The following is a 24,160-nucleotide window of genomic DNA, read 5'->3' as shown; positions in this document are numbered from 1 at the left end:
CACTTTGTTTCTGTGAGTTTGCTGTAATTATGGAGGATTGTAGGCTCTCTGAAGAAAAATGGAGAGATGAGAGAGCTGACATTTATCAAATATTTGCAGATGCTATAACTAGTGAAGCTACAATGAAAACTATCTCTATAACTTTTGACATGTGGACGTTTAACATTTAGCTATTAGTTTAGTGTTAGAGTAAGATCTGAGCTACAAAGGTTCAGCATGGCGAGAATCAAGAGCAGTCAGGTTTTAGGTTGGAAACAAAGCAGCTGGTTACCAAGATTCTCAAACCCCTTAATTTGGAGGTTAAACTGATAGTGTGCACACAAAAGTGCACAAATGACATGCACACAGCTTGTACAAAATAGAGTTAGTCTGTGGTAATGCAACAGTTTGGAACGTTTTAGTTGCTAGGCAGGGGCAAAGTGCTTGCTTGACTTTCTCCAGCTTTTCTTTCTCTCTCCCTCCAGTTTTATCTCCAGATGTTAACAAGCTCATTGGCTTCCACTTGTCACCTGTCCACCCACACAGTCAAGTCTCCTTATTGGTTTCCTCTGACTAAGGCTGCATCCAATGACTGATAAAAAATAACCAGGGAGTAAATGCAAGTGACTCTGCCATTGTAACCAAAGCTCTCCATGTGTATCTCTACCATACTAAAATGAGGAGTTTTCAAACTTAAGTGGGCCCTGCAGCCATTCCAAGTGTCTGTTTGGGCAAGTATTCAAACGTCAGGTGTAAACATATATACATATGCAACAGTGACCAATTTAAAACTAAAATACATTTGTCTTGAATGAGTCTTTAGCTGACCTTTAACAATCCAGGGCCCTGAATAAAAGCAGCACACCTGAGCTGTCACTGCTTAAAGGAATTAAGAAACATTTTTCAATGTCTTGTGCAATATCAGTACAGTGGAAACAACTTACAGTGGTCAAGTATGTCACAGACCACATTGATCACTATAAGCAGTTGATTACATTAACCCAATTGTGCTGGTTCTGTACGATAGTCCCACAACTGGAGGGAAAGTTAACTTCAGTTTTTAAGATAAGGGCAATATCACAATTTTTTGTATTTGTGTATGTGTGCATGCACACACACACACACACACACACACTCTGTCTCTAGCGCTAACTCGCAGACAAACACAGACACACACAAAGGCACACACTGACGCCAACTCAGCTGACGTCTCTGACCCGCTACAATTTAAACATCTATTATTTCTATATGACGCCGCAATATCGACACTGATCACCACATAATGATCGATACTTTTCTGAAATTAAAAAATCTTTCTTCATTGCTGCGCACATTCATTCATTAATTCAGCTGGTCTTCACTCCCATCTTTCTCTTGCTTGCTCGCTCGCTCACAACATGCAAACGCACACTGACACACACTGACACACAAACAGTGTCGTTGGACACAACATAATTTGTAAACTTAGGAAATGTATAGAGAGCTGGAGGAGATGTCTTGGCTTGCCGTGCTCTGTTTGGCTCAATTCGTTTTAGAGACATAGAGAGGAGCAGTACAGAGACGGTAAAAACTGTCAAACATATATTTACATTCAAACATGTATAAAACGACCCAAATGAACAGTGTAAGCATACTTCTTGATCACTGTATCATCGAAACATAATGTGTGTAGTAACGATCTTATCCCAAGCTTTTTGATCCATATAAAAAGTTGCTCATTATATCCATGATTTCCACTGTAATAGTCTCAGTAACACTTTGAGACAATTATTCTGTGTCTGGTTCTTGCCGTTGTGCAGCAGCAACAATCACTCACACATCACACAATCCTGCCTGAATCTGGTCTGGTGAAAGCGGAAAGATAATGTTTGAGATTAGTTTTTTCGTCAATGTCAGTGCATCCCCACAAACCAAGCCCACTGGGTCATCTTTATTGTTTAGCTGCTTTTCCTCTCTGGACCAATTTAGTGTTATTGTCTTTATTTGCAGAAACATTAATTCATTAATTCTGTTTTCTGAGTTTTGATTTCTTTTTGCAGGCTGTCGGAGTTTCCCTATCCCAGTTCTAAACTAACCAACTCCTGTTTTCAGCTTTGTTTATATATCTTCCCATCTCTCTGAGGGATTAAGCTGTGGTAAAGGGATTGGGACTTCCTCGTGTTCACACGTTTGCAGGTGTGAAATTCATTTTTTTTTTTTTATCCAATCCACAAGTGCATGTGTCCATATTCTCCAATGTGTGTCAGAGGTTTAATCAGCAATGTGTTGGAGTAATTATGAGCAATCAGCCCTGCTAGAGCCAATCATACACGGCTGAGAAGACAGTGGCTTTACAACAGGAAGGAGGGGATGCGAGGAGGAACAGAGAGACGAGCGATCCAGAAACTGATCCTGAAATGGCACTTTCATTTGATCTCAGAATATAGATTATAGTTTGTTTCTTAGATTTTAGTATTTCTATTTGTGTTATGAGATGTTTCCCCCCGATGTTTTCCGACTGGGACATTATTATGAAGTAATGATCAACTACTCAATAACTGCTCAGTGTTGTGTGTAACTCTGGAATATATGGTCATTATTCAGTTTCAGATAATTAAACACTTTTCATTGAGTCTCTCATAGTAGATCACTACATTGTACGATGTCAGTTCAGGGTTCTTCAGGAACACCATTAATAATTCATCATCAGGTCTTTACTGAATCTTTCACTTGTTCCGTGCGGTACAATAATACATTGTTCTGTACTTTCATGCGTTACTTTATATACTCAATATTTTAATATAGAGAAGGCAGAGGGAAATTTAATGCTATTCATATACACTTTATTTCTTTTACGTTCTCAAATTAGAACCATTAGAACCAAGTTGTGAAGTTGCCTTTCGAGAATCTATTGTATGTGTTGATTTTTTGTTTACACTTGTAGCTTGTAGCCTCATCAACAATAATTTTGTTTTATTGTTTGACAGTTATTGCCCTTTTAATAAAACAGAGGAGGTGAAAGAGAACTCGACTGACTAGCACTCTGCACTGGGTTATGAATAATACCCATAATTATAACCATATCAATAACAATGTGGATAATGTGATGGAAAAATCGAGTCAGCTGCTGGGAGGATGTGTGGAAGACACATGTCTTTAAGCAGAAGCATTTGTTGATGTTTGATAATGTTTGATACTGTGTATGCCGCTCAATTGTGAAGCTGAACTTTGCCGGGTGTTTTTAAACAGAAATGTCAGACTGGGTATTTGTTCTGTCTAACTTATCAGTAACATGAAAAAAATTATTCAAAAAACGTATAGTAAATGTGAGTAGTGTGAGTGGGTTTGACATGTGTAAAGAAGCATGGTCTAATAGAGACCTAAAGACCTAGTACTACAGAAGAAGACACGCATCCTCACTTATGAGTGTTAACATGAGTACCGGTACGCACTACAAAATATAGCTGCAGCTTTCCACTGACATAAGGATTTTGACTATGAACACAATTTATCTCAAAACATTGTAAGGTCTCGACCGTAAAGTGCCTTGAGATATCGAATGTTGTGATGCAGCTCTATACAAATCAAATTGAATTGAATAAGTTATAGGAACACAGCTGAGCTTCTCTACTCCACATATACACAAAGATACTGTAATAAATACTGCATACGAATACAGAATTAGCAAGACAATATTACACACCGGGGTCTATGTCTTCTGTTTGTTTAGTTTGTTGTAATTTTATAGATTCTAATTTTGTGTGAATTTGACCTGAAATTTCAAAATGATTTTTCATCAATTTATCATGAGTAGTACCCAACCAGGGCAAACAAACACACACACATATACATATATATATGAGTTTGCATGTCTTCAGAGGAACAATTTTTAATCTGTGATTGAACAACGAGATTGGTCTTGTTGTTGTCATGGTCATCAGGGTCATGTCAGTTTAAGTTTGGAGATTGAATTGGTAAATTTAGACTCAACGGTGTTGGCTTCAAATGGGGATGTGAACATGAGGGTTTATCAGCAAGGAACAGGCTTTAGTTTTGGTGCAATGTATCAGACTTTACACTTTTGACGGGTGTAGAGGAACCGCTGGCAGCATCCTGTCAGGCCCTCGTGTTGCCCTCAGCATCAGATACAGAGGACAAAAAGGTTTCTGATAGCTACACACTGCTGCATACATTTGCAATCTGTACTTCCATCAACTCAATTAATCTAAATGCTTGATGGGATGAATGCCTGATTTTCAACATGGATGTATTAGAATTGTCCTCGTCACTCAGGTACAATAAAGATTTCAGCCATCAAGAAAAATAACAAAACGCACATACAGATATGTAGTATTTACAAATCGTATTACACTTGCAATATACATTACAAATAGATCTCAAAGTTAGATTTCAAGGTTATTTTTTTTAAAACATTTCTTTATCCGATTATGCACACGTACAGTTACACAACTCTCCAATTCAACGCTCAATCCCATAAAAAGTGCTGTGTGTAAGTACACTCCCTTTGTTTCTGATGTAACTGTGCGAGTTCCACCAGTGACTGAACTTGATCTGAATCAGAGATGGTGCAGACTGTATCTCACGGATGAAATCATCGTTTATCCATTGCTGGCGGCATAAAGAGGGAAAATGACAACAGATGTGCGTAGCAATCTGCTGAGGCTTTGCCAAAAGTGGGGATGCATTTTAACACCAGGTGTAAATGTAATCCTCCTTAATCAGAGCAGAGACACATGCCAGATATGAGACACATGCTAGTGCCATTTGGCAAGGAGGCGAGAGTAAAAGACAGAGGAGATACCGAGGGATCATATCCATCCTTTTGTTATTCCTCCGCTGAATCATTTGATGCTTTAGTCAGAGATCTGGCAGCCACATCCACAGGGTAGAGCAGAGCTGAGATCTAGGGAAGACTCTTAAGGAAAAGGAAGAGCTCCATCTAGTGGCAGGATAATGTGTGATTAATCCAAACACACACGCACACACACACACACACACACACACACACACACACACACACACACACACACACACACACACACACACACACAGTGGAAGAGAGAGAAAAAGAGGGTGACCAAACACGCTTGTCAGATAATGACTGTGGCACAGACAAGACGTGTAATACAAAGACTATTTTTAACGCAGAGATGAATAGGCGGGTGTGTTTGTGAAAGTGCAAACCTTTGCTCACAAACACACACCTACACACAAGTACACTCACACAGGCTAAATAACATGTCTGCAATACCTGTTTCTAATGCCCTCTTTTTTTCCATCCTCTTTGTGCTTTTTAATAGCAGCCAACTGCTCATCACACACACACACACACACACACACACACACACACAGACACACACACACACACACACACACACACACACACACACACACACACACACACACACACACACACACACACACACACACACACACTTCAGCTACCTCCCTCCCTCTCATGTCTCCCTTAAACACAGCTTTATAGAAGGTGTCAGGCTGGTTCACCTTGCCTGATGAACACGTCTCTATTAATATGCAAGGCAGCTTTTTGAGCGGATTAATTCGTCAGCGTCAGCGCTTGTGTCTCTCTGGCAGGGAGAAGTGTTTGTTTGGTAATTTGTCGGCCGCTGTTGATGCAGCGCTGCGTGCAGAAACGTATGCTGTGTGGCAGGTTATACAGTGCAGGCCTGTGGTTTGCCAAGTCGGGGAGCGCAGTTCCTGACAAGTGTGATGCTTTGACTAAGATGGGAGCTATGTTGTGGGTAGATATGTATGTGAGAGATATGTACAGACACATACACGGTGTGAAGAAGATCAGTCACGCTGCTGTCCAGCTGCTGCTGACGTTGGCACTGCACAGCGGCCTCTGAGCTCGGATTATTTGTTGGACTGGGAGAGCTGTACGTGGTGAATGTGGAAAAGAAGAGCATTTGTATGTTCTTCACCTGCCCTTTTGATTTCTGATTTAAGATACGGACTCAAGATCACTCCCACCTTAAAGGTAGGGTTGGTGAGTTGTTTCTAAAATACTTTTTATCTTATGTGTTACAGTTCTCTTCACCCCCTGATAGCGATGAAGAAATAGTCATCTGTCCTTTTATTTGGACCAAATTAAATAATTGTCTGGCATGCCTGACTGTCATGAACCAACCTGTCTGTCTGCCCATGTTCTCACTGTAAAAAGGTCTTCCAGAGTCTTCAGCTGAAGAGGCATTACACCGTACTGTAAAGCGCTTTGAGTGTTTCTCAGGACAAAGGGTAGCCTGCTATTGCTAGGATTACCAATCCTTGTTTTAATTGAAAAATACATTATTAATAAGGTACTGCCCAATTAAGACATCCTTGATTAAAAGACAAAGAATATAACCCTGCCTGTTGAAGAAACGCAGGGTTAGTACTCCTCTCTTTTCATAGCAAACACTGCCCCAATTTTGCCCTAGAATGATGCTCCTGTGAGGTTATTTAGAATAGATAAACATGCTTTTGTCTTCATAATAACCATATTCGTGATTGTTAAAGCAAAAGAAAGAAGAGAAAAACATTATAACAATAGTACAGCAAATTTATGAAAGAGGAGTTGTGACTCTTGTCTGTTAAAAGCAAAGAGGATGTAGTGTTTTTTTCTGGTAGCTCCACAGTCCATGAAGATGGATGGATTAATTTGGTCACTGCTGTTTAACTGGCTATAACAGGAAACAACCCACAAGGCTGCTGTGACTGTTTATTGTTACAAAGAGTAAAGAAAAAAGCCAAACACATGCACATACAGTACATGCAGGTCAGAACAGAGTAACCTCCTGCATATAACCACATACACACACACTCACACAAGCACACAAGCACGCACACACACACACACACACACACACACACACACACACACACACACACACACACACACACATACACACACAGGCAGTGATATCAAGCTGATCTAGTGTGGGTAGCTCCAGTGGGTCCACAGACAGTAGCCAGCAAGGTGCTTATTGCGAGATACAGGGAGATTACACTGGTTTATTGAGCCCTACTGCAGACACACACCAACACACAAACACACACACACACACACACACACACACACACACACACACACACACACACACACACACACACACACACACACATTCTCCCCTGCTGCTCTTACAAATAGCTGGTGCATTAAGGCAGATACATACTGGACGCAAATACATAAACTTCTGTGCCAAAGCACTCACACATGTCATTACAAAAAGCACACCTAGATAATAACATACACACACATACACAGACACACATACAGTAATAAACACAGCTGCTTTTGTTGAGCTGATGGTCTTTTATCTAACCACTGCAACCCCTTTGGTGTGTATGTTTGTGTGTGTGTGTGTGTGTGTGTGTGTGTGTGTGTGTGTCTGTGCGTGCGTGCGTGTGTGTGTGTGGGTGTGTGCGTGTGTGTGTGCGTGCGTGCGTGTGTGTGTGTGTCCTCTCTGAGAAACACACACAGACACAGACACACACATGCACAAACCTTTCAGCACAACAATGACTCAGCACCTCATCTGAGGGGTCCAGCCAAAGCTCAGATTTTAACCAGATTTAACCCTTTTGTGTGGAGAGATCTGAAGATGACAGTTTACATACATTTTCCATTCAATCTGACAGAGTATGAGATGATCTTTCAGGAAGAAAGAGTTAAACTAAAAATACAGCTGCAAAGAGCTTTTAGAAATACACACATGAAGACTCAAAGCTGTAACTGCTACAACAAAGGGACATCCTACTGAATTAAGACAATCATGTGTACAATTTGTGTCATGTTTTATTATTTAACATAAAACCCATGACACAATAAACAAAAAGTGTGCAAAAAGTATTACATGAAGGGCCTGATCTACTAAAGGTTAACGTGTAAAAATGTGTGCAAACTGATCTACTAATGCTGCTCACTGAGGATTGCGTGCAGAACTAAACCCTCTTTCTATTTAATACGTTTGCATTAATGAACATGAAATATCAGACGTTTCTACCACACAACATATTGGGAGGAGTAGATGCAAATACTTCTATTTAGCCCCACAATGCGATTTACAAAGCCTGTAAAGAATTGCGGTGGTTGTGACTGCTTCGAAATTTAGTACGCTTGAAAGGTAGGTGCTAATCGGCCCAGCGTAACGCACAGATGGCTGCAGTTATTGTGGTAAGGAGGCGACGACATGGAAGAAGACGGAGAGAACAGGAAGCAAAAATAATCCCTCTTGCCAGGGCACTGATGGCCATCGTCACACAAGATACAGCTCTGACTCGCTGCCGTGTGTGCGCTCCGTTTGTGTTCAACGGCCCGAGTGTCGCACCACAGATCTCACCTTCTCCACAATATTGGTCAGAGGCATCTCTTCCACAATTATGAGCTATTTTTTATTTTGTTCTTCATCTTATGTCCTGCCATCTTCACTTAATTTCATTGGTTGTTCTTCTAGTTTTACCCACAGTATTTACTTTCTCGCAGATACTCTCCCCTATTTCAGCTCTTGGAGTAATATTAATATTTCTTTGCTGCAGCTCAACAACATGTTTGTTTGTCTCTTCCACTAATACAAACCAGTAAGGCAGGCAAAACACTCATTTAAATACAACTGCATCTACCATGTTTGCGCGTCTTAATAATGCACATCCAATGTAAAACTCTTTATTTGGGATCTTAGTAGATCAGGCCCAAAATGTTTTGCCCCTGGCGCTGTGACACCATAGGAGGCTCGTTGAGTTTTGTTTAGTGACTTGATTTCGCAGTGCCATAATATTTTAGCATACACCATGACTCAGAAATACAGATCCATAATGGATGGATGGTCGACAGGACTATGAAGCCAGGAGTGAACTGAGGGAAAATAGAATGTAAACAATTAACCCCAGAGACCAACCGATTTGGAGGTGTCAACCAATGTATTAATGGATGGAACAAATTGAAGATCTGAGGACAGTTGCTTTCAATTTCCTGTTGACCTGATACATCACCACCCATCAAGGCAGTGTTATAAAGGTTTTCTGCAAACTGCTGAAAGGAGAACTCAGGCAGCAGCTGATGTCTCATGCAAAAGGTTCTAATGTAGACCTGATGCATCAAGGAGACCAGATGGTGGGGCAACATACATACGCTTACAGAGTAACATGAGAAATTGTCACCTTCAAGCTGAAGATGTCTCCTACAACATTCCCATATACCTCCCTCTACTTGCGTCACCCATTCCAACAGCACATCCATGACTGGCTAGAATTGCTGTCACTCTCTATGTTACATGTAAGTGTTCACATCCTATTGGATAATTAGGCCTAAAGCATGGATTCCTAAATCACATTGTGTCCTTAGGTCTTGCCACTGGTGAAATACGCAAAAGAGTTACAGTTGGTGAGAGTTGAAGTTGGTGTCTCTCTGTGTGGCTCATCTGAGTTAGATATGAAAGTCGCTAAGTGTAGACACTACAATGTACTGTTGGTTGGTCCTTTATCTATAACCTGACCCTTGGTACTGCTTAAAGAGAGAAGGGAGAATCTGTGGAATTAGACAGGCACTATTCTCCTGTACAGATATAATATAATATTACATTATGTCCATAATATATAGTTGCCTATACAGTAATGTGTGAGGATGGTCAAAAATTCCTCAACAGGCTATGATTAATGACAATTGAGATGAAATCCTATATATTTTTTTTTTATGTCAACACTTTCACATTGACCCAATCAACTATTAAATATAATAACATTGGTGCCCAAAACAGCTGATTTTATGTTTAAGGCTCAGAAGTAATTATGCCTCAAATGTTTACTTTATGTATTTCAATTACATAAGAAATTTCCATTTAACTTTACTGGAAGTGTTTTTCTATAATGTTGAATTATTGTGAATAAATCAAATAGCTTGAGTTACTTGAGTTCATAAACCTTAACCTATACATGAAACTTGTGTTTGATCTATGTATTAAACTATACAACTGAATTAATTTAATATAGGGTAATTGCTTTATTCACACCAACTATGATGGAAAACCTGTCCTTACATACAACCCTTTAAATGTAACTTAAACGGAAAATTTGTATGTAAATAGGTAATTGAAATACAATCAATGTTTTAAGCATATATATTTATTTGTATTTTTATTTTAATATATAATAATGTTTCAGTGCAGCTAAGTTGAGGAAATTTGGTTTAGTAATGTCACTGTGCAGACACTTTGCTCAGAAATTATGTTGAGCTGCCATCAGAGTAGTGAGGACAAAACCAGTGTGTTCAAAAACCCTGAGAAAGCAGAATGTCTCAGCACCTCAACAAGATGAATGGATTTAATCAATCAGCTGTTTGCTGCCAACCTCCCTCTGCTGCTGAGCCAATCAAAACTGATGATGACAACGCACACATTCACACTCAGACACACAACACCCCTTTGTATCAGTATATATGTGACAATAGTAATACAGGTGGCTTAATTCCCTCCTGAGACAGCAGCCTTCTGGCTCACTGCTATGGAGCCCAAATGAGTGATACTGGCAATCCTGCATGTTTTCATTTTTTAAAAGTAGTCTCACGAATTGGGACATTTTCCAGAAAAAAACAAAGAGCTTGTGAGAACCAACAGACTTTATGGGGACCGAAGCCTGCTCCTAATAAGGCAGAACGTCATTCCTGACTAAGGTTAAGATTTGGGTTATGTTTGAATTAATCAGGGTTAAGGTTAAGAGATAAGATATTGGCTAGGAGGTTCTCAATGAATGCAAGTATAGGAAAAGTCCTAACATAGTCATGCAGTTGAGATCAAAATGAAGGCAGAGTTCAAAGAAGGGTGTGCTGGGAATAATGTGTTGTGAGTACTCTTGCCATTAAATATGAATGACTACTGAAGACTTATAGTGCAAAACGTTAACATGTTGTCTGATGTGTTGGCAGCTGTGATTGCATTCCAACATGGACTCTTATTCTTCTTGTCTCTCTCTCTCTCTCTACACCTATAATCTCTCTTTAACTAAATCTATAATACAATAAAGTGTGAACAACTCTATACCCTCTGATACTGACTCTATCCCTCTGTCACTCAAATATGTTCATTCTCGCCAGAAAACCTCTGATAGACAAAACACAAAATAATTAGAAGAAACGATAAGTGTGTGAATAAAATGTGTTTTGTTTCTCTTCCCTATTTCACTCCTTCTTCCCTCAACTCCACCATGCTCATACCTGCCCTCGAAACGTTGCTCTGATCAGAATGTTCTGAAGAGTATTACGTTTTGTTCGGATCACTTTTGTTAAGACTTTTCAATCTCTTGATTACTTACGTACACATTCCACTCATTTTGTTCAGAGAAATAAAGCAGTTGGCTGGGTATTGATGTAATAATCCATAGAGTTGGCAGAAATTAAAAATGAATGGTCAGCTCATTAGTGGTTGTAGGTTTCCGCCTCTCTTTGCGGCCTGGTCAAGAGTTTTTATGACTGATCTGATATGAGAACAATCCAATACATTTCGTATCTCATTAAACTGATTTTCATTTCTTTGTGCATGAACTATGAGAGCTAAGGTAATATGCATGTATGTATGTTTGACTTTGTACTAATCTGCCTTTAATTCGGGTTTTAACTCTGACGTATGAATGTGAAATGTTACAGCTCATTCAATAAGACTTCTGAAAATAGGTTAATTCGGATGAGGAAGTGAAGGGTTTGGAGTCAGAACCTTCTGGAATTACTGTATGTAAGTCAGTGCTGTAAAACCTGACTGTGGCAAATATAAACCAGGCAATTGGAACAATTCAGGGGAAATTTCATGCACCAACACACCTCATGTGATAATGATCATACTAATTTACAGAAGAAAAACTCAAATCTATCTACTGTTGATAAGTGTGAACACATCCTCTACTCTAAATATTATATTATACATTGAGTTATTTTTTTCACTTATATTCGTAATATTTTATTGTCTTTATGGTGCAACAAAGACAGAATCTATGTCCTGTTCACTCAAATTTGTTGTTCTCCATAAGCTGCAGTGTGGTAATTTTTCCTCCAGGGGGCTCTGTGTGGCCGTTTCCTCTGCCTCTCCGCTCTCAGGCTCTATATCAGGGCTTGGTGCTGTTAGTTGTGGTAAAAGGCGGATGACTCATCGGTCTACAGCGCGCATGCTGAACCTCTAGGTGTCACCCATTATCTAGCTCTCAAGGCAGCAGAGGAAGGTGTCCGCCCCCCCGCCCTCCTGAGACTCTCAGCACCTCTCACAGATATCCCCTTCTGCTTCCACAGCGCATTTCTCCCATCAGGAAACACACACCCGAGTTTGATCCTTTCCAGTTGTGAATTCAAGTGACTGTGGGTTTGAAGGCAGAATGCAGAGCCTCTGTCTTCCTTTATTTTATTTTATGGTATGAGACAACAATCCAGTTCAAAAACCACCGATTTAGAACAAAGAAAAGTCTTACAAACAATGACCTGACCATCAAAATTATCGTAGGGTAATTTTCTGTTGAATGAGAAGTTAGCTGCCATAATATGTCAGTAGTGATCTACAAATTTAATGAATTGGTCCCCAGTCCAATAATTTGTCTTCAGTTGTGTATTGAAGTGTTGGCAATAAATTATTTACACTGACTTTTGTCCTGATATCATATGAACAACTTGACTTATTTTTTCATTTGAATATGGATTGAATATCTGAACCAGTCAAAGAGTCATGAAATAGCTGCTCCGAAGCTTTTACTCATAGAGACATCCTTCAAATGCCCAGCAAAGTAAGAATAAATTAACTTACAATTCCAATAACTGTAGAGGAAGATTGTGTTGTTAATGTATCCTCCATTTGCATTCGACAAACTGTAAAGACTACCTTTGAAGGAAATGTTTATCATGACATGTGAGATCTAGTTGTAGAGCTACACATTGAATTGTGAAACTACTGCAAACGTTGTACATGTTTATTCAGATAGATAAAAAACTAAAAAGATATAAAACACAGACTGAAATGTTTATGTATTATTTTTATTTGTGTACTCTCCCCTTCTCAACAACAGACCACAAAGACAAGTGTCCATTACTTCATTAATATATTCATGTATACATATCATAGTGACAACAAAAGAAATCACAATACAAAAAACTGTTTAAATACATAGAATGTCGATCGCATGTCAGTATTGATTCAATGTCTTTGTACTCAACATGCATTCAAAATATAAAAATAGACTTCTGATTAAGTTTATATACACTTTTTTTTTATAAATATAAGAATACAAATGTATTTTTAAAATACAAAGATAAATACAGTCACATAGTGTACATTGTGTACCAAAACAAGCAATTACAAACAATTTTTTGGATATTTAGCATTCACAAAACACAATTATTACATTATAAATGCAACTTTAACGACAATTGCAGGTCTTGTTTTTTTTCTTCGTTTCTCCTTTAACTTATGTTTCTGTCGTTTTTTGCCACCCAAGGGTGCTCACTTTTATACTTAAGCTAAAAGGAAGCAGTCATTGGGTGGTGAATAAATAAAGAGGATAAGAAACAGGAAGTCTAGCTCTGCCGTACATCCTGCAAAAGTTTGTTGATTTCAGCCACCAGCTCGCTGGCATCCACCAGCTCATGTCTGCTGTCGCTGCGTTTGCCCTGAAGGTGGTTGAGCACAGAGTCAAAATCGTCCTCCTCGTAATTCTCTGGGATCTCCTCCATCGCAGGCAACCACTTGCAGGAGGGCCCGGGGAGCGGCACCTGTAGTGCCACAGGGGCTGGGGAATGCTGCATCAGAGTGGGACTGACCAGTGCTGTGAGCAGAGGGCTACTGTGGGGCTTACAGGGGTGGCCGCTGTTCTGAGGACTGTTTTTGGGTGCCTGCGAGCCCTTGTGGCTGCTGCTCTGAGAGCTGAGCTTGGTGCTGGGTTTCAGGGTGTGGTAGCTGCCACCCTGATGATGGCCAGATGGACCGATGCTGCTTCCCGGGTTCTGGAAGTGGGTATTGGCAGCCCAGGCTGCCACGCCTTGCTGGTGAACAGAGGGGCTGGGCTTGCCAGGCAGATGGCCCCTCCTGCGATCCAAAGACCCAGTCATAGGCACACCCACACCACTCAGACTTGTCCCTTTCTCTTTCTCGTTGACCTGGACATAGGAGTCGAGACCCTGGGGTAGCAACCTCTGGAACACGCTGCTCATCTCTGACAACAGTGACGTGGTCCCACACAGGTCTTCATCTCTGTCCCCCCTGCTGTCCTCTCTCCCCTCCTCCTCCTCTCCACCGTCCTCACCGCCCAGGTCCTTGCCAAAGGTGGAAAAGCTCTGGTTCCGGGCAGTCACAGTGTCTGTGCAGGGCTGTGGGGTCTTTTCCTGCAAGAGGTCAGTTACTTGGCGGGCTTCTTCTCCTGGGATATAGAGGTTGCTCCTGTAGTCGGAGGATGATGAGGCTGGTGAGGCCAAGGGGGGCATCCAGCACTGATCTGAGTGACCCAGAACACGACACTCCTCTGTGCAGAGCCTCATAGCTGGAAGAAAGACAAACCACGTATGAGTATCTAGAAATACTGAGCTGCACACACAGTAAAGTTCATTTGGAAATGGTTAGAGCTGGGCATCAAACTTCAATTCCCTTTGAAAACCAACAGAAATGTGTAGCATTAAGTATTAAAACCGAGCTGTACTGATAAGTGGCATTGAATATCTAGCCAGATATTTAGCCAGATCTTTTTTGATCAAAACGTTCCAGACATAAATTAAAATATTACAACAGCTTCCAGGAGGAGCCCAAACTGACTTCTTGAAAAAGATATTAAGACCTTAAATTCCGTTGATGCAAAACACAGAAAAGCACAAAATCAACACATTTGAGAAGCTGGAGCCAACGTAGTGTGCCATATTTGGTCGATTGAACAACTTTAACAACCGATCCATTATCCAAACTCTTGCGAACTACTTTTCTGTTGATAAATCCCCCTCCGCCCCCCAAAGGTTTAAGCTCAATTTATACTATAATAATGTATAGCCTCTACCAAGGATTTATAAAGAGACTTTGATTTAAAGGGCCACAAAACCCAAAGAGGTGGGAACCAAAGGACAAGTCTCATTATCCAATGATAAGTGAATTGTTATATTTGGTAATTTAAAGAAAAATTCTAAAATGATTAGTAAATTTCTAATTCATATGCTGTGAAAGTTCTCTCTGAAACATCCTGATTGTCAAACCGCTTCAAATCTTTACAAAGATTTAAGTTTTTCTTGTTTGAACAGTTGACTTTTTGCAGGCAGAGAATGTCGTACATTACGTGTCTTCACATTGGATGTATCTTGTAGATAATACTAGAGACATCTCGTCTTTTTCTTGTGTGAAGGAAACAACCATGAATAGAATCTCAGAATCAAAGAGATGTAAATAAGGTTCCTGACAGTTGATTATTTTTCCATCCAGCCTGCCTCTCCTCAGGTGTTTTGTCTGTGGAAACACCACGGAAATCTGCTCTAATTAGTCTGAAAGCTCTTCGCAGGAACACTACCTGCTGCCTTCCAATGTATTTACCACGATGAGACAATTCAGCAGAGCCGATCAATGCCTATTACCCATTCAAAATACCTCCTCCTCTAAAACCCCTGCATTTTTCCCTTTCAACTCGCCCTTTTCAATATTAAATCTTCAAATAGAAAATCTCTGAAGAATAAATTAGACAAATCAAATATGCCAACTTAAAGCCTTCATTAAAGGAGTGCGGCGCTTTTCAGTCGTGCCATTGAGGGACTTCATTATACCCTCATTAACATGAAAGGAACATTTATAATACATCTTAGAGCAGATGAAAAGTGCATTTGAATGCACTGGAAGGGGGAGAAAATCAGTGCCGGTTAGTGGCAGATTTGGTGCCCTGGCCCGCTGATGAAAGGGTAAAAAATGAAAGATTTAACCCCACTGATTTGTGTGCAAAAATAATAACGTGTCAGGCAAACATTATTAGAAAGCCTGCCTATGTGACTGACTGCAATGTCAATTCAGATGACTTACTAACTGAGTTCCTTGCCCCTGGGTCATAAGGCTTTTGTATTTAGAACTCAGGGCTAAATGACTCACTGCTGATAATGTGAGAAAACCTTTATGTTTGAGAAGAAGGAGCAGAAGGACGCCGTTATCCACTGAGCAAGCAGAATGACCAAGACTGTTGGCATGATTTAGACTAAACCAAGGGAAAAAATTTGACACATTTCAAGTAATTTAACATTACAGTTAAATCTTTTTTTTGAATGCTAGTACGAGACAGATAGTAAACACGAATGGTATTGGGTTAAGCTCCAAAAACACTGGAGCCTACTTTTCCCATAATGCAACTTGTTGATATGTTTATCAGAAACTCTGTGCCTGATTAATGCCCATATCTGTCAAAGACACCCAGAAGCACCACACTGGTAATAGTGTAGTAGTAGTTAACTGATTTTGACTACTGTTATAGCTTTTTCAATTGTCATTTTCCTGTCCAAACACCTAGGTTGTTTAAGTAGCAAATGCCCCTTTGATTAGTGTGGTCAGGTGCATCGTTGGTTACTGATCTTGAGGCTATTTCCCCTTTGAAAAACGAAATTCTGAGCAGTGGTCCAGTATTTCACTATTATCTTAAAGAGCAATATCAAGATATAATATGCCCCTACATAGACAGGTGAACAGTGCATACACATACCTGGCAAATCTGCCCTTATAATATAAAAGCTTCCAATGTGAAATGAGAAGGGAATGAGAAATGGCAGTCTAATTGGCTCACTACATTTTATGTCCAAAACACTGACGATGCCGTGCTCTTAAATTGTTCAAATAGAGCCTGGAAAAATATGTGTTGCTCCTTTAACCCATTTAGAACAAATTCATCTGCAGTGCATATCTTCAATCACCCCTGCATGTGACAACACTGTTTTCTCCTCATTCATTATGCAAAAAGAATAAGGTCAGGCTTGACAGTGAGGATATTTTTAACCACAATTCAGGTTATCATAAACAAACTGCCAGGAGAGCTCTTGCCATCTGTTGATCAGTGTCTGTGGATAAGAGGTCCACTTCTATCTGTAACACTGACAATCGGCCCTGGACTTCAAGGATGTTGTACATGTTGTTGGCCTTTAATTTGTCCTTCACATTCATGTGATTAATGTCAAATGTCTTCTTAGATAACCACCTGTGTGGGCCAGAGCATAGTGGGTTCTTCAAATGTTTTTCTTTGGTCAGGGTGCCATTAGGACTCGGGGAATAATTAACTTCACTTCTAAGAGCGAGTTGAAAATATTGATATCAATATCAGGTCGGTGTGTTTGTATGAAGACTGAGTGATGTGTTCAGCTTAGCCGTTGGACTGGAAGTAGGGCAAAACAGATAGTGGCAATAAGTTAAGAAAAATATCTATGAACATATTCAGAATACCCTTACTTTATCGTTCCACTCAGTTCTTATACAAATTGCCTATAGATTGAACAACAGTGGCTTATAGTTTCAAACTTTGAGTAAGGCTAACTGTTTATCCTGCCTCCAACATTGACTGTTAGGCCTAGCCCCACCCTGATTCCATGTCTAAACAAACCGGTTTGTCACACTAGTCTTTAAAAAAAGCAAAGTCAAGTAATGGAGAACAGAATAGCTGTTATTTCTTTTTAAAAGAATTTCATATTTTTCTCAAAAGGTTGTTAATAATCATTTGAGGATGACTTCTGCTTCTACATGAACCACATACCAAGAGTTTCTACCTCCTTCTACACCTGAGCAAAGATGGCTATATCCAGTCATAATGACAGGAACCAGATAAACACTGTTCGAAATCATCTATGCTGCAGCGGACACGCGGGTGGAAGGCGGGTGAATATACAGAATGAGAACTGTGAGCTTTGAGATGTAATTATGCTCTTTAGGGCCTAATCATGAGCACAGCTCAGAGCAGACGCCATGGCAACTACTTGTCACATGGCAATTAAATGCGTCCTTTTCATCAGGGAAGCATGAGGGCTCCATTTTGGATGGCTGACAGTGAAAGCTTGAAGGTAGGAAAAGGAGAAGGACTAACAAGCACAGCTCCTCCACACAGCTATAAAGAAAGTGAGGAAGGGGGTGTTAGTGATGAGATTGTCTGCCCGTCTGGGTCAACTTTAATTGCGATGTAGCTCAAATGCAGTGTCGCATGATGGCTGTGTGGGAAGCTGGCTGGAAAGAAGTGGGTGCTTTGGGAGGAGGAGGATGACTCGATAAAAGAAGTTGCAACCTCTGTGACATTTGCTAAGTCAGGCTGAGAGACAGAGGAACTTTAGAGCATGTGTCTGAATGTTTCTAAAGCAACAGGTCTGTGAAACCTGCCAGATAGATAGATTTGAAGGGTAGAATATATCGAAGTCAGCAGGTCAGTCAATGTTCAACAAGTGCTCAAATTCTTCCTTGTTAACTCGACAGTGGAGAGAATGGAAGAGAAGAGGAGTACTGTAAGGGAGGATCTGCTGAGCTATCTGAAGCCATGAGGTGAAACTCAGTGGATGAGTGTCTACAGTGTCTCTGACAAACATTCCATGCCAATACACATGCGGTCAACTTGTAATGCAAAATAAAAATGAGGAATGATGAATGTATGGCACCTGCTTTGTCCTAACCCAGAGTTTCTTAACCTGGTCTGACCTGTTAATACGTAAGATTATCATAATTCCTGGAGTAGACTTGTCTGTTAGTCATGTGAATTGTGTATGGCACCTTGTGAATTTCAGTTTTTAAAGGATGGGGAACTGAATAACCGTAAGTATAGTCTTTGATTATTTTTAAGACCGTCTTAATACACTAATGTTATCGGTCACTAAACCTGTAGTTATTCCTTATACGCTTGACTCCACTGTAAGACATACGAGACAAAATTCACAGCCCTCATCCTGTGGTTGTTCAGCTTAAATCGGGTGTAGCTGATATAAGGCTTTAGCTCCTGAATTATATGGAGTGTGTATCTTTTCATTTGTCTCTTTATATGAGACTTCCTCTGAGTCTGGGGAGCCACACAGGCAGAAATTTGAGACTGTAACTTTTGTATATATCTACTTGATTTGTGTAACCTAAGACTGCTGTAGCTTCATATTAGTTTTGCCTGAACTGTGGAATCCATTTTTGCACATAAAAAATGTGTACTTCATCCCCCATCCCCACTTATGCTGGAATTATGCTATAAAGGGATTGCTGCAGGGCCAGCCTGGACAGGATGAATGATTACCCCGACCAAAAACCGTTCCAACATATAGCATTGGAGAGTTCTAACTTACAAACTGTTTATTTAATCCTTACTATAGTACTGTATATCAAGCGCATCAATGTGTCAGTCTAAGACATCTGGCACAACCCTGTGTTCACCAGGTGACCCCTGGATGGGTTTGCAACCGCAGTGTTGGGAAACTGGTTAAGCCCAGTTGAACCATATTTAAAAATTCAAGAGACAACTTGGGGGGGGGGACACACGTTTACCATCCTGTGTGTAGTGACAAGGTCATAATGATTAATTACACTGAGCAGACATATCATGTTACTTGTGTTTGAACTGAATGAATAGCTGGTTACTCAATTTGTCAACTGACAGGATATTAATCAGCAACTGTACATTTAGATTAGACATATCACTTTTCAAGTAGAGTTTGCTGCCTCCAGCCTGTTAAATGTCAAGATTTCCTGCTTTTCTTCATCTTCTAAACCGGCTCGTGTTTACCAAGGGACTATTTTTTAATTCAAATTTTTAATTAACTGAATTAATATTTTAAATGTATTTGGCAGATAGCTCAATAATAAGTGAGCCCTACATCTTTGTCCTATGAAATTTAATGGATCTAGTGTAATGTATTGTGGCAAGGATTTAGTTAAATTTTAAACATAAAATTGATTTGGATTCAGTACTAGATGATAGGAAGAAAGGAAATTATGTGATATGAAGTCATGGGTGTGAAGTTGTGGATGGGGGGCCAGTGGTATACCTGCATGCGTTCTGTGCTGGCCATCAGGGGCATATATCTCAGTAAAGCCCTCACCAAGGAGCCGGTCCATGGGGGACTCCCTGCCAGGCTCATAGTCGCTGTCCCCGGCCTCACTGTCTCCACGACCGCTGTCCTTCAGACTGAACTTATCCATCTCATTCAAAGCATATCTGCAAAGAGAGACAACAACTTGATACATTTGTCAGAAAGGACTAATCATTGAAAATAATATTATCAAATGGGTATGGTACAGCATGCTACCAATGGATAATAAGGTTCACAGAGAGGCAGAGAGCATGCTGCAGAAGGGGTTTTACATAAAATTATGCAAATGTGATGTTACTGAGCATACAGTTTGACTCTAAACCTAAAAGCTACGACTTATGGATGTAAGGGGCTATGCGAAAGTACTGACAGCAGACAAATTCATATTGGAATTATTTCTGATATTTCTGATATTATACTTCTACGTAAGTCTAACAACAAACTCTTTAAAAGCCTTGTGCATGCCCATTACCTGTAGCTCCTGGTGTATTTGTTGCCTCTGAAGCTTGGTCGTGGCTGGTACTGACCCTGATGGAGCATGGACAGAAGCTGTGAGACTTGCTACAATCAAAACAAAAACAAAAAAAAGAAGAAAAGGACACAAAAGAAAAAGAAAAAAATGAAGACGGGAAAATGAATGGAGTCAAACAAGCAAGGCCACAAGACAATGTAGTGTGGGGGGGGGGGATATGTGGGGAAATGGTAGGTCTGCTGGGTGGGGTTGGAGGGTAGGGGGTGTGGTGACAAGACTTTGTGACTTGCTCCTGAATGTGATGGTCAACAAAAATATGACACAAAGGGCTGGACGTAACAGAATATGGGAGCAAGGAATAAATTCAGAACAAATACTGAATATAAGACATAAACAAACTACATAGTTCATGATTTTGGGCATAAATACAACAAGTTGTTTATCTCTTAATCTTTTTGAGAATATGCAGAGGTACTTATTACAATAAAATAAAGATTAGTGACCACTAATTTTAATAAATTAATATAAGTAAAGATAATTAAAAAAATTTACTGCAAGCATTAAGGAAACTGAAATCTGACTGTCTTACCTCTACAGGAGGTGTGGCGTGGGCCAGCTCCAGGGCAAAATTCTCTGGAACATGGTTGGAGGAGATGGTGACCAGGCTGTTGAGGGACTGGCGGCTATGATGGCTCTGCCTGCTACCTAGGGTGCCCCTCTCAGGCGCTGGAGAGGCTGACGGGGAGCGTGGGTGAGCCCGGACAGGCAGAGTCCCATTGACAGTTGGGACCAGGGTGATGTCTGCTTTGTGGATCTGCCTGGCAGGCTTCTTGGGGTGGTTCTGGTAGCTGTTTTCTGCCACACGGCAGTTGTAGTTATGTCTTGGGTCTTTCTTCTCTCTGGTGCAGCGGGTGGTGGCAAACATCACCATGACGATGAGTAGTAGAGCACAAACAGCACCTAGAGAGATGATGACTATGAGAGAGAGATCCAGTGAAGCTTGGCTGGTGCCAGTGGGGTAGAGAGGGGGGAGGATGTCCATGGTCTCCTGCAGGGAGAGCCTGAGGAGGGCGCCTGTGGACAGCCGACTGGTGCCCCTGTCTTGCACTTCTACCTTCAGCTCCATCACATCCCGAGGAGCCTGTTCCAGGCTTGCATTGGTTCTGAGCTCACATCGCCGGGCATCCATCACAAACAGCATATCCTCATTGCCACCAACAATGGCGCAGCTCAGCTCTCCATTGGCACCAGCATCACGGTCTGTGACTTTAAGCGCAGTTATCAGCTGGCCCGGGGATGCATACTTCCAGACCAGAAGCTCAGCGGTGTGATTCTGGAGGGAAGGGGAGTGGATGATGGGGGGGTTGTCATTTTCATCCAAAACAGTTAGAAGGACGGTGGTGTTCGTGGACAGTGCAGGGTTTCCCCCATCGCGTGCCTGAATGGTGAAGGCGATTCGGCTGACGTCTTCATGGTCAAAGCTGCGTAGGGCATAGATGGCGCCATTAGAGGGATCAATGGTGACATAGGTGGAGATAGGGCTCCCTTGGACCAGGGCATCTATGATGGTGTAGGTGACCTGGCCATTGGTTCCCAGATCTGGATCTGATGCCACCACAGTCATCAGATATGCTCCTGGTGAGTTGTTCTCTGATTTGAAGACCTCATAGTGGCTCTTCTCGAAACGTGGAGGATTGTCATTTTCATCCAACACCTGAACAGTAAAATGTTTGATGGTGGAGAGACTAGGAGACCCCCTGTCCTCAGCTATGACAGTCAGGCTGTACTCTGACCTCTTCTCCCTGTCCAACGAGATGTTAGTGAGGATCATATAATTCTTCTCGTAGGTCTTCTGGAGTCTGAAGTGGCCGTGGCCGTGCAGCCTGCAAACAACCTCCCCATTGAGGCCTGCATCACTGTCGTCAACACGCACCAGAGCTATGAAGGTGTCCACAGGGGCCCCCTCTGAAATGTAGGCCACCTCCTCTTTACCAGGTGTCATCAGGTTGATGTTAATCTCTGGTTTGTTGTCATTTACATCCACCACTTTCACCACAATTTTGCAAAGTCCAGGGATGGAGTTAGGTCCCATGTCCTGAGCCTGCACATCTAGCTCATAGGAAGCAGCGCTTTCATAGTCCACTTTTTTAATAAGAGTAATGTGGCCATTTTCTGGGTTTATCTTAAATGTTTCCAGGATCTTTGGTGGAATGTGACTGCTGAAAGAGTAGACTATTTTCCCATTAGTGCCCTCATCTGGGTCTGTGGCGTTTAAATCAATGATTAGAGTCCCAAGGGGAGAGTTTTCCAGCAAATTGATGATGTAAGCCTGCTCATCAAAGACTGGGCTGTTGTCGTTGGAGTCAGAAATGCTGATTTTGACCAAAGTGGAGCCGGATTTGGGGGGTACACCGTTATCCGAGGCTGTGAGCTGGAGCTGGTAACTGGACAGCACCTCCCGGTCCAGCTCCCTCATCACCACCAACTCTGCGTACTTGGCCCCGTCCGTCCTGGTTCTCACATCAATCTTAAAGAAGTTATTGGGTGTCAGTGAGTAGGTGTGCAAAGCGTTTTCTCCGACATCTGCATCCACTGCGCCGTCCAACGGGATTCGCGTCCCCACCGCTGCGCTTTCGGAAATCTCGACTGGGACAATGGAGCGGGAGAAGTGCGGGGAGTTGTCGTTAATGTCCAGCACTTCCACTTCCACATGGAACAGCTGCAGGTACTCCGTCGGGAGCGTGACCACATCGAATTCAATCGAGCAGTTCAAGTTTTTCTCACAAAGCTTCTCGCGGTCAATTTTGGTGCCGATGCTGATCTCCCCGTCCTCCTCCCGAACAGACAAGAACGGCGTGCTCCCTCGTTGCATAGCGCGGAACCGAAAGGTCAACGAACTCGGTAGTTTGGATAAAACCCCGGCTACATCTTCCCTTAACCGTGCAATAACCGTGCCTACTTTCTGCTCCTCGTAAACTTTATATTTCAAAGTCTTACCAGTGGCTCCGTGCGTAAGGGCGACCAAAAGCAGTAGTTGGAGCAGTGCGGGAGAGAAAATATTTCCTTTTGCTTGAATCATTTTTGCACCCATCTTCTGCGCGCACATCTCGACGAATACTTCCACAGAGGCAAAAAAAATCAGGTCGTGGGGCCGTGGGTAGATGTCCTCTCAGAAGTCTGGCATGTTGAATCCTGCGCTGCTGCTCTCCGCTCCTCAAAAAAACAACTCCGCAAAACAGATAAATAAATAAATAAATAGATAAATAAGTGGATAGTTACACGAGATACTGTTAATGTATTTCCTTAGTTGAAGAATAAAATACACGATCAAATCGCGGCGCCTTCCTTGTGGCTTTCTCACATTACCACATATGCCCGCCGCCTCCTGTGCGTGCGCCTCCTAGAATGAGTGAGAGTGTGTCTGAGAGAAGAAAAGGCGCAGCTTTCTCCCAGTGTGTGTGTGTGCTCCTGTGTGTGTGTGTGTGTGTGTGTGTGTGTGTGTGTGTGTGTGTGTGTGTGAGAGAGAGAGAGAGGGAGAGAGAGAGACAGAGAGAGGGAGAGAGAGCTCAGTGTGCGCGTGTGAGCGACTGTGTCTGCCCCCCCCCAGTCTCTCTCTACGCCCCAAAGCACCCAAACTGCGTCTCTCTACCACACAAAAAATGCCCCGCACCTTCCCCCAATTCCACTCCCTCACCCCCTCTCCT

General features: G+C 41.6%; 1 protein-coding gene across 2 annotated transcripts; it reads right to left on the bottom strand.

Annotated features, from left to right (window-relative positions):
- Window positions 1–12,965: 12,965 nt before the first annotated feature.
- pcdh18b (protocadherin 18b) lies at window positions 12,966–23,841 on the bottom strand. Of its 2 annotated transcripts, none has more exons than XM_061079581.1 (4): window positions 21,046–23,841; window positions 20,457–20,545; window positions 19,940–20,109; window positions 12,966–14,478 (listed from the first exon to the last, which is right to left on the bottom strand). In XM_061079581.1, exons 1-4 carry the CDS (start codon window positions 23,560–23,562, stop codon window positions 13,520–13,522), a joined length of 3,735 nt encoding a protein of 1,244 aa, XP_060935564.1. In that variant the 5' UTR covers window positions 23,563–23,841; the 3' UTR covers window positions 12,966–13,519. The 2 variants fall into 2 exon arrangements, with proteins under 2 accessions (XP_060935564.1, XP_060935565.1); XM_061079582.1 differs by having other exon boundaries at window positions 20,457–20,512.
- Window positions 23,842–24,160: the final 319 nt, after the last annotated feature.

The sequence above is a fragment of the Limanda limanda genome, chromosome 10, assembly GCF_963576545.1.
Source record: "Limanda limanda chromosome 10, fLimLim1.1, whole genome shotgun sequence".
NCBI lineage: Eukaryota > Metazoa > Chordata > Actinopteri > Pleuronectiformes > Pleuronectidae > Limanda > Limanda limanda.
The sequence above is the reverse complement of the archived record's forward strand: the minus strand, read 5'-3'. Positions and strand labels throughout refer to the sequence as shown.

Bases quoted from the DNA above. Each gene is read 5' to 3' on its own strand.
- pcdh18b (XM_061079581.1), bottom strand. From the start codon at position 23,562: ATGTGCGCGCAGAAGATGGGTGCAAAAATGATTCAAGCAAAAGGAAAT. The intron at 20,110-20,456 runs GTAATGGGCATG...CTCTCTTTGCAG, and splicing joins AAATACACCAGGAGCTACAG to ATATGCTTTGAATGAGATGG. The intron at 14,479-19,939 runs GTATACCACTGG...TCTTTCTTCCAG, and splicing joins CCAGCACAGAACGCATGCAG to CTATGAGGCTCTGCACAGAG.